At 36.9% G+C, this 12243-nt stretch overlaps 1 protein-coding gene across 1 annotated transcript in view; it reads left to right on the forward strand.

The window, feature by feature from the left end:
* Nucleotides 1–6375, forward strand: part of LOC107669115 (ectonucleotide pyrophosphatase/phosphodiesterase family member 2-like) — a 39665-nt gene extending 33290 nt beyond the window's left edge. The window contains exon 25 of the mRNA XM_016461237.1: nucleotides 5940–6375. Within this exon, the coding sequence (XP_016316723.1) occupies nucleotides 5940–6110 (171 nt within the window). The 3' untranslated portion in view covers nucleotides 6111–6375. The remainder of the gene's footprint in view (nucleotides 1–5939) is intronic.
* The last annotated feature ends 5868 nt before the right edge of the window (nucleotides 6376–12243 follow it).

The following is a 12243-nucleotide window of genomic DNA, read 5'->3' on the forward strand; positions in this document are numbered from 1 at the left end:
CACCCCCTCTCTCACACACACACACACACACACACACACACACACACACACACACACACACACCCTCTCTCTCAGACACACACATATACACACTCACATACTCACACACACACACGCTCTCTCTCAGACACACACATATACACACTCACATACTCACACACACACTCCCTCTCTCAGACACACACATATTCACACACACACACACACCCTCTCTCTCAGACACACACATATACACACTCACATACTCACACACACACACGCTCTCTCTCAGACACACACATATACACACTCACATACTCACACACACACACCCTCTCTCTCTCAGACACACACATATACACACTCACATACTCACACACACACACCCTCTCTCTCTCAGACACACACATATACACACTCACATACTCACACACACACACCCTCTCTCTCTCAGACACACACATATACACACTCACATACTCACACACACACACACGCTCTCTCTCAGACACACACATATACACACTCACACACACATACTCACACACACACACCCTCTCTCTCTCAGACACACACATATACACAGACACACACAACAGCGAGATCTGCAACGTCAGTAACACACACACACACACTCACACATATACACACATACACACACAAACACACACACACAGACACACACAACAGCGAGAGCTGCAATGTCAGTAACACACACTCACACATATACACACACACACACATACACAGACACACACAACAGCGAGAGCTGCAATGTCAGTAACACACACTCACACATATACACACACACACACATACACAGACACACACAACAGCGAGAGCTGCAATGTCAGTAACACACACACACACTCACACATATACACACACACACACTCACACACACACACACACACACATATACAAACACTCACTCACTCACACACAGACACACACACTCACATATACACACACACTCACTTGCACACACACACACACACGCACACAGCGAGAGCTGCAACATCAGTAACACATACACTCACACACACTTACATATACAAACGCTCACTCACTCACACACAGACACACACACTCACATATACACATTCACACTCACTCACACACGCACACTCAGACACACACAGCGAGAGCTGCAACGTCAGTAACACATACACACTCACACACACACAAACACACTCACATACACACACACTCACATATACACATTCACACTCACTCACACACGCACACTCAGACACACACAGCGAGAGCTGCAACGTCAGTAACACATACACACTCACACACACACAAACACACTCACATACACACACACTCACATATACACATTCACACTCACTCACACACGCACACTCAGACACACACAGCGAGAGCTGCAACGTCAGTAACACATACACACTCACACACACACAAACACACTCACATACACACACACTCACATATATACACACACACACACACTCACATAAGCAAACACTCACTCACACACAGACACACACACTCACGCACACACACATGTGTGAAGTGTTTGTAAGATGTACTCCTGTGCATATACATATGAATAATGTGCATAATTATTATTAGTGAATAATATGTGTGTAGTTTATTTATATCATGTAGGTCTGAGGTTTGACCAGCAGATGGAGACATTTAGAATCTAAATAAAAGCAGACCACAACACACACACACACTTTTCACACACAGCGCTTTTCAAGAAGCAAGTCGTTGCAAAGCAGCTTTACAGAAAATTAAAGATTCTACATTATATTTAGTAATAGCTTATCAGTGGTGACTATCTCAAGTTGATGTCCATTATAGCAAAATTTGGTAATTTTGTATGTTGTCTGAGGGGTTTGCATCATCTCTATGTGATAAATTATTTGAATGCTTGGCCAAAGAGATGTGTCTTTAATCTAGATTTAAACAGAGAGAGTGTGTCTGAACCCTATATTCTGGTTGGATTTAATTGAGATGATTCCCCGTTTGAATAGACAAAGTGGTAGCGATCGGACAGGTAGGATCTAAACCATCTTAAAGCCTGCCCTTGAATACCTGTATAGTTTTGTAATCGATCTATGAGCATGTCATGATCTATAGTATCAAACGCAGCACTAAGATCAAGTAAAACTAGCAATGAGATACAGCCTTGGTCTGACGCAAGAAGCAAGAACACACAGAGTGAGCTGTTAATTAAGCCACAATGACACTGCTTTATGATTCACCAGAGTAAATGATAGTAAATGTGTAATTATATTCTTAACGCAATGGGGAAAAAGTACAGTTTGGAAAGAGCAGTGTTTGTTAAAGTCTGTGGTTCAGACAGTGAATCAGTGCTGAGGGGCGGATGGAGTTAGACTTCAGAAGCTCAGCAGTCTTTATTTAAATGTAAATAAATAAATAGTAATTAAATTGTATTATTTACCAATTACAATTGTACCTCTAAACAGTTACCTATGGCTATGATTTTATTAATACAGATGTCTGATTGATTTTATAGTCTCAAGCATTCAGAAATCAAGCAAAAGAAAATTAAGCAGTTTTTCGATAAAACCATGGTTCATTTTTGTAAGGGTTGTGATGTCCACATGTTTTTTTTTTGTTGAAGAAGTTATAGAGGCTGTGTCATCTATAGCAAAAAAGTGGCCAAAAATTAGATTAAGTGGATATTTGAATTAAATGTTTGGTCAACAGCCTATTAAACAAGGATTTGATCATCCTGCAAGTATAACAGCAGCAATTACCAGGCCTTTGGTGCCCTTTACAGGCATTTGTAATTACATGTAATGTACATAAATTGTTTATTTTGTTGGCTTTTGCATTATGTATTTTTAATGGTGTTATTCTATGAAACCATATAATTATTAATTAGCCTATCATTATTGCCTCATTGGTTTTATACAAGTCATTTTAAAGGCTGTTGTTGGCTTAGGTTTGTTTTTATAACCACAAAAAATATTATCTTAATACTTCTTTGTAAATTATTATTTGGAGTAACAAAACCATGGTTAATTTGTGGTTACCATGGCTACAAGAACCATGATTTTTTGGTTTTATTCATGTTAAAACCATGGCTAATTTTCGGAAGGGAACATGGAAACTCAGAGAGAATATTAGATGCGTTGGTGGTGGTGAAATTATTGTGACATTATTAACGTCAACAGCCAAAAAGGTTTCACAGGATTATGAATGTACCTGAAATTGATGCACGGCTTCGCTTTCATCTTTTTATTTTATTTTTTCTTTTCTCGGCCGGATTGCTGATGTCTTTTAACGGGTATAGTTGTCCATCAATTATGGTCATTTGCATTCAGCCGCAAACATAAGGTGCGAGCTTATGCGGGAATGGCACGTCACGGGTTTTTTTTTTTTTTTTGAGCAACTGGGATGGTGCCCCCCCGGGAGTTGGTGCCCTACGCAAACTGCGTACTCTGTGTATAGGGGGCGGCGGTACTGCTCATGATACAGGAAGTGAACCTAACTTTGAATTCAGACGTGCCTTGATGCCTCCCTACCTTGGAATGCGTCCTCCGAAGGCAGCATTTTAGAGCTTCGGACGCAGCAATAGTCTTTGGTTTTACCCAAAGCTGAACATTCTTCAACTCTCAGTGCCGAGAAAAAACGCCCGAACGCTCAACGCTCAGTGTGAAAAAGACAAAGCAGCGCTCCCTTTGAAAACAATTGAAAAATACTCCAGCCTTGGGAAAAATGCTTTGGTGGACACCTGCTTATTCACCTCTGTTTTACTTTGATTTTACCTCTTTCACATTGTGTGGGATTTCCAGGCGTTTTGTGTAAAAACCCAGCATGAAAGATGTCAGAGTGAAATGTGTATGTGTGCTTGTTTGTTTTGAGGGAATGGTGGGAAACTCTGTTGGTTGGACAGACATGCTACTGGGCAGTTGTAAATTTCAGCATTTCAAAAGAAAACCAATGAGAGTCAGAAGAGTTTAAAAACCCCTTAACTGTCACGTCCCACCTGTGGGACGCTTGGCGCTCTTTTTTGTTGTTGTCCTTTTTCTCTATCAAATGTTTTAGTAATACTCATAAATTATATATCGTTTGAAAGCTAAGAAGCCCAAGATTCATCCTGTGAAAACCATTTTGAAATCGAACATTGAGTTACCATGGAAATGGTACTTTAAAATGTTTTGGCATTCTCCCCCTTAGTGGGCGGTGTTAAGTGTCATATTACAAAATGCATTACGGCCTTTTACAATCAAAACTTTTTATAATCTTTACAAAAAAACATACACGGGTTTTTTTTTTTTTTTTGAGCAACTGGGATGGTGCCCCCCCGGGAGTTGGTGCCTTACACAAACTGCGTACTCTGCGTATAGGGAGCAGCCTTACTGATAGTACCTTCACACATATGCCAGTCACCCATGCTCTTTGCTCTGCTGCACTCACATACCATGACAGACGTTTGCTGTTGCTTCTGTCGCTGATGAAAGTCTGGATGCTCCCTTTGGTCTTTGGGACTGAGAACTCGTAATCCATTTTTCGCAGAAACAAGTGGAAATGTGGACTCATCTGAGTACAGCACACTTTTTCCACTGTCGTTTTGACTATCTGAGATGAGCTCTGGCCTGGAGAACCCGGCGGCATCACTGCATAGAACTGATGTATAGCTTTCTCCTAGAGTAACAGAGATTCAAGTTGCATTTATTGATGCAGCATCAGACTGTGGTTTTCTGAAGTACTCCTGAGCCCATGTGGCTATATTTAACACCGCAGCATGACGGTTTCTAATGCAATGCCATCTGAGGGGTCAAAGGTCAAGCACATTCACCTGAGGTTTCCTGCCTTGCCCTACATGTAATGTGATTTCTCTGGATTCCCTGAATCTTTTCACAATATTATGTATGGTACTTGGTGAAAGACCTAAATTCTTTGCGATTTTGCATTGCGAAATGTGATTTTTGATTTGTTTGACACTTTCGTGAAATTTGGCACAAAGTGATGGTTATCCATGATCCAGCTTTGCTGGCAAAGACTGAGATGCTCCTGTTATACCCAAACGTGATACCTTGACCTGTTACCAATTCACCTGGTTACTCTGAACTGTTTCAAAACAGTTTAAAGTGGATATTCTATAACCTTTTCACTTTTATTTTGCCTCTGTCCCAACTTTTTTGAAGTGTTGCTGCCATCAAAATGAAAATGTGTTTATATTTTCAAAAAAAAGTTAAAGAGAATTAACAAATCACAGATTCTTGATTTTATTTCATTTTACAAAACATCCCAACTTCTCTGGAATTGGGGTTGTAATATGAATTTGGTTTTAAAATACTCATACTTGTTTGACTTTGAATATTTGACTATTTGATTTTCAGTAGGCCTATTTGAATTTAATTTGATTTTAAGTATGTGAATTCTGATTTATAGGATTTTCATTTGAATATGTGCCTTGATCATTGGAATTTAAATATTTGAATTTAAGTGTTGGATTTTCAGTATTTTATTTCAATATTTGAATTTGAATATTTGATTTTCAGTATTTTATTTAAATCCGTGTATCATTCGATCATTTGTTTTTTGATTTAATATTGAAAGTAGAAAAATGAGAATATTTGAATTTGAATATTTGATTTTCAGTATTTTATTTAAATATTTGAATTTGATCATTTGATTTTCAGTATTTTAATTTGATCGTTTGACTGTTTAAATTTGAATATTTTCGGTATTTGAATTAGATAATTTAACTTTATAAATTTAAATATTTGTATTTTAATAAAAAAATATTTTATATTTGAATTTTAGGGGGAAAATCTGAGACCATTTTATTTTCTTTAATCAAAAGATCTATTGCTTTTTTTGTTTAATTTCTAATATTTCAAGAGGAAATACATGAACACGGGCAGGAAAGCCGCTTCTCAAACCGTTTTGTGGCATTTTAAATGAAACGAGGTCAAGTGAAATAATAATAACCCTGTGTTTTTCTGCAGAGTTGGGAGGACGAGTCTCGCTGGGTGGAGGATCTGCTGAAGTTACACACGGCTCGAGTGCGAGACGTGGAGCTGCTCACGGGGCTGGACTTCTACCGCTCCACCGCGCTGCCGTACACGCGTGTGCTGGCGCTCAAAACACGCATGCGCACCTTTGAGGATGACGTGTAACACTCACCGCACCCGACGCTTCCACTGTATAGTTTTATACACTGTGTCATATTTATTATTCACCTTCAAGCTAATAATGAAACCATCTCACAGCTCACAACACACAACTGCAGTCCACTTCAGCTTCCAGCTTCACGTCTGTAAACATGTTCACACCATGAGACAATTACCGCAATTACCAGACTTCCACAGAGAAATGCACTCGCATCCTTGAAAAACTCGTAAACTGTTTTATTTGTTTACACTTGTGCAACATTCTACATGAGCAGTAGAATGTAGTTTGTTTGTTTTTTGTATAATGATTCCTATAATTGTCTATTGTTAATGTCATAATGCAAGATTAATCTAAAAACTAAACCGAAGAACATACAATAGTTTAATATTAGTCGCTATAGTACAGAGCCAAATATGAACTAGCACTGAAAAATACTTCTAAAGCATCTATTAATCTCATACTGCAAAATATGATTTTCTTCCTGCATATTTTTTTTGTTTTCCAATAAAAATATCTAAACATTTATAAAATAAGATGCATTTTCAATGCATAAGATGCAAGTCTTAAACTCAAATTCATAATAAATAAACTCAAAATTTTTAGTTTTAAGATTAAAAATTGTGATCATTTAAATTGTGATTTCTTTAAAAAAAAAATGCAGGACTTAATATATTAAGTCTCCAGTAAATGTATCTTGATTTAAGGATGTTTAGATATTTGACCTGGAAAACAAGACAGAAACACCGAGGAAGAACGTCTTTTTTGCAGTGTAGTTATTATTAACTTTGACATTTCCGAATGCATTATAAAAATCATAAGTTTTATCTGTTAATATTATTTAATGGAGCTGAGCTAACATGAACTAAAAATGAACAGTTGTATTTTTATTAACTAACATAAAGATTAAGAAATACTGTAAGAAAAATATTGCTCATTGTTAGTTAATATTTGTTAATGCATAAACAGTCATCAACTTATAGGAGTTTATTGTGAAACGTTACCAGTGTCTTTCAGTGCCAGTGTTTTATTTGTTGTGTTCTGGTTTTATCTATTGATTACGCAGATAGTCTTTCCACAGAAAGCCATAATTGCGAGGATGTGATCGCTCCAGCTTGTTGTTTAGTAGTTGCGATAATTATGACGTGGGTGAACGCAGCGTAGACTAAACACTAAGTGTGTGTGTGTGTGTGTGTGTGTGTGTGTGTGTGTGTGTGTGTGTGTGTGTGTGGTTCACTCTGGATTTGTCATGTGACAAATATTAAAAAACGCAAATTTTAGCGTGTGAAAAGTGTGAGAAAACACGTGTGAAAGGTGAATTTGTGCGTGTTCAGTGATACTGAATCTGCTTCCTGTTGGCGGCAGACGGTCATGTGACTCATGATCTGAGCGAGTGATGCTCTGTCTTACTAGTGAGTGTCGTTAATGATTTCGTTCCATCAATAAATTCCTGAACTGTCAATAAAACATGGTTTGTGTCACGTTGCTGTTCACATACGTGTGTGTGTGAGTGTGAGTGTGAGTGTGTCGACATGAGCACTGCCAAATGTCCTGCCAGGTAACACACACACATTTCTGACCCTGGAGCACAAAATCAGTCACAAGGGTAAATTTTTTATAATAAGTTTTCCATTGATGTATGTTTGTTGAGATACAACTATTTGAAAATCTGGAATCTGAGGGTGCAAAAAAATCTAAATATTGAGAAAATCATCTTTAAATGAAGTTCTTAGCAATGCATATTACTAATCAATAATTAAGTTTTGATATATTTACAGTAAGAAATGTACAAAATATCTTCATGGAACATGATCTTTGCTTAATATCCTCATGATTTTTGGCATAAAAGAAAAATGGATAATTTTGACCCATACAATGTATTTTTGGCTATTGCTAAAAATATACCTCTGCTGCTTATGACTGCTTTTGTGCTCCAGGGTCACATTTATGATCATATGCTGTAAAAAAAAAATCAATCCAGTGAAACTGAAGAGTTCTGTTGAATGAACTCAAATCAAAGTGGAGTGAACAAAACCTGCACTGAATCCCATCACAATCATTCATCTTTGAATTCAGTTACTGATGAATAAAAGCCTATTAAAACTCATCAAATCAGAGAGAAATTAAGTAGATGAGAAAAAGATGACGTGAGAAGATGTTACAGTATATCAGTTCACACGCTTCATTTACTGAGCAAAGACTGGAATATACAACATGACTTCAGCATGTGAATTACAAATGAATCACTACACCACTGAATCAATCACGAGTGAATCACTACACCTTTAACAGAGGAGGGTAGAGTTTTCAAAAACTGTCTTTAATAAAAAAGTGCAAGTAGTTACTCAAGTAAAAGTGGTAATCTTAATAGTTACTTCAGTAAGAGTACAAATATCCTCAATGTTACTAGTTACAACGGATCTTCAGATTTGGTTTCAGTTGACTGTAGGTTCACTTCATAACGCTCTTTATGTTCACTGTGTTCTTCAGTTTTCTGTTATGAATGAAAAACAACTCCAGACGGTTCAGTGCGTGCAGGAAACTGAACAAATCATTCAAACTGATCCGCAAACCAATTCAGACCATTTTGCCAGCTTGTTTGATTAAGGCCTTGGAACAGAATCGATTCATTTGTGAATTGAGCATCACTCATGCCACACACAAAAGAGACAGCACGCTTGGAATAAACTGTATTGCATTAAAATTAAGTAACGAGAGGAACGAAGTAAAAGTACAGTTTTCTGTTAGCAATGTACTCGAGTTAAAGTAAAAGTAGCCACATTTAAATCTACTCGTAAAGTCAAGTAAATGTAGCGGAGTACAGGGACAACCGGTAAACACACACACACACACACACACACACGCATCTGAGACCCTGATGTCCTGTGCTGACCTTTGACCTCTGACCTCAGATCTGGAACACAGCCATGTATCAGGGGCTGAAGGCCGGAACGTTCTTCTGGCTGGAATCTGATGTGGCCATAAACGGGAGTTAGAGATAGATAGATGGGTCAGTTTAGCTCACACACACATCACATGGTGTTATGGAGTGTGTGGTGCATCAGATTCATTCCTGATAGTGTAAACAGAGTTCAGTGATCAGGTGGAGAGTATCGTCACGACCGCAGCTCTTTAACGCACTGCTTTTCATCTCAAGTAAATAACCTGCATTCGCTGGATAGTGGAGATAGTATCAGACGGTGTCTGTTTTAGTTTGATCACTGTTTATAAATCTCTGACCACACACTGACTTTGGGTGTCCTCTGCTTTTGCTTGAGTCAGATTCATGTAGAAATTGTGTGGTTGTGTTTAATGTAGTTGATGTGTTTGTTTACGGCTTTAAACTCTGGAAAAGTGCTATAGAAATTAAATTGATTACTATTATTAATAGTAGTAGTATAACTAGTGTTTTATTTTTATTAGTAGTATTAGTATTGTTAGTATTATTCATATTATTAAAAGTATTTTTTTTTTATTAATCTTATTATTAATCTTATTATTTTAATAGTATTATTAGGGGTAATAGTATCAATTATAGTATTAGTATTATTACTAGTAGTACTAATTTTATTGTTAATATTAGTAGTAGTATCACAATAAAAGTAATATCAATTTTACTTTTAGTATTATTATTTATATTAATATTACTAGTATTATTTGTATTAGTATTAATAGTATTAATCTTAGTTTTATTATTATTGTTTGTATTAGTATTATTACTAGTATTATTCATAGCATAGTTTTAATTTTAATATTGGTATTGGTTTCATTATTAGTATTCATATTAGTATTGCACTTTATTTTTAGTACTATTATTTGCAATGGTGTTATTAATAGTATTATTAGTATTACTGTTATCATTTGTATTAGTATTAGTTTTATTATTGCTGTTATTCATATTAATTATTGTCTTATTATTAATAGTAGTTGGAATGGGTTACATCTACCTGCTTTCAAACATTGGATTTAGTATATCAGCTCACAGAACAAACTCAAACATGACTGAATATGTGACCGGATCATATATTGTGTGTGTGCGCGCGTTTGTGTGTGTGTGTGTGTGTGTGTGTGTGTGTGTTTTCAGAGTGGAAGTGACATCAATGCGCGTCTGAATCTCACTGCTGAAGGTGAGTGTGTTCCTGATACACATGCACACACACGTCTGTTGTCATGACAGCAGGTTTTGTTTATTCACATCACACATGTGTTGCCAGTGCGATGCCGTGTAGCAGAAGTTCAGAAATAGTTTCCTCTATTTTTGCTGCATAACATGCGCCAATCTCGAACCCCCGATAAACCTCTTTATCAACAGTCTTTTGTGATATAGATTTCTGTGGAAGTCCACATGCTGCAGTGAACTGCTGACTGTTACAGTTCCTGTAGATTAAAAAATAGATCATCGTGGTTGCAAAACCCAAATCATGGGTGTGATTCCTGGGGAAAATGTGCAATGCAAGTCGCTTTGAATTAAAGCCTCTGCCAAGTGCTTCAATGTAAACCATCTGGTCAGTGAGACCGGCTTATTGACATTTACACTGATTGGCACATCATTTCAGTTCCCTGGGAAGCAAACCCATGACTTTGGTGTTTCTCCTCTGATCACCTGCTGATTGTCCTGCTGAAAGGGGAAGTTTAGTGTGTGGAAAATCAAGAAGTGACTGTGAAAGGCTGGAGTGGACTTATCAGATACATTTCAGTGTTTAGTTAACGGTGAGATTACATGATGTTGAAAACTGAAAGTCATGATTACTCAGACCAAGGCTGATAAAGTTCAGCAGAAAGTCTTTGACATTCTCTGTCGGTCACCTGCTAAACAGCTGACCTTACCGGACTGTGTGTGGGTGTTTGCAAACCCATCTTAACGTGCATTTGAAAGTGCAATATGCACCAGTTATCTTCCCCCAATCACTTATAAATCTGTTGTCAACAAAATGTTACAAATGATTTCAAATACAGTAAATGCTGCTCTTTTGAACTTTCTATTCACCTGTGAAGCATGACAAATAAAATGTATCACAGTTTCCACAGAAATATTGTGCAGCACAACTGTCGAGAAATGTTTCTTGAGCAGCAAATCAGCATATTAGAATGATTTCTGAAGATCATGTGACACTGAAGACTGGAGTAATGATGCTGAAAATTCAGCTATTCACAGAAATACATTACAGTTTAACAGATATTCACATAGAAAACAGCTGTTTTACATTCTAATAATATTGCACAGTTGTTACTGTATTTTTGATTTTTGAATGGCACAGTATAGAGTGTCTAGAGTGAGTTTTTTGACTGTATCTTAATGCAAAAATCTACCATAAATCCACATTTTAAAGCTGATATTTTTTGCATCCCTGTTGTATGTGCAGTAGGTGTGTGTGTGTGTGTGTGTGTGTGTGTGTGTGTGTGTCCTACTGTGAACATTTCATCAATGCATTTTGATATTTTACCAATTTTTGGACATGGTAATATTTAAATTAGAATGTCATAACTGTATCTTCTCTCTGGTGACTTAGAACTCTTAAACTCCACTCCCTGAAGCTCACACATCTTAACATCCAATCGACAACTGATAATTAGAATTAAGTCATGCCCTACATTTATTCTTTTTCTATAGTCCATTACACTCCAGTGTATTTATTAGTTTTTGTTTTATTTTTAAACTATTTATTTTTATGTTTAATATTATTTGTTTGTTTAATTTTATTTTATTGGAACAGCAGCTACGCTAATTATGTCTCTATTTGTTTCTCTGTTTCTGCTGGGATTGACATCCCGTGGTAACTAGGATTTACACAAGCTTCAGTCTGGATCCAGAACACCTGAGAAGAGATGATGCCAACCCCTCAGAGGACCTCAGATGATGCCAACCCTGAAACAACATACAGAACTACCACATTTTGCTATAAGTTTGATTGCATCATATAGTAATTGCTGTTAATAGTGTTCATCGTCTGTTTGATTACGTCTTTAATTGATTTTTCTGTACATTTCTGCCATATGTACATTAACTGACACTGAGTCGTGAGTGTTTGAATCGTGAGTCTTTGTTTGAATCGTGAGTGTTTAAATATGGTGTTTGAGTCATGAGTGTTTGTTTAAATCGTGAGTCTTTGTTTGAATCGCGAGTGTTTCAGTTGTGAGTGT

This window comes from Sinocyclocheilus anshuiensis, unplaced genomic scaffold, assembly GCF_001515605.1.
Source record: "Sinocyclocheilus anshuiensis isolate Anshui unplaced genomic scaffold, SAMN03320099.WGS_v1.1 scaffold424, whole genome shotgun sequence".
NCBI lineage: Eukaryota > Metazoa > Chordata > Actinopteri > Cypriniformes > Cyprinidae > Sinocyclocheilus > Sinocyclocheilus anshuiensis.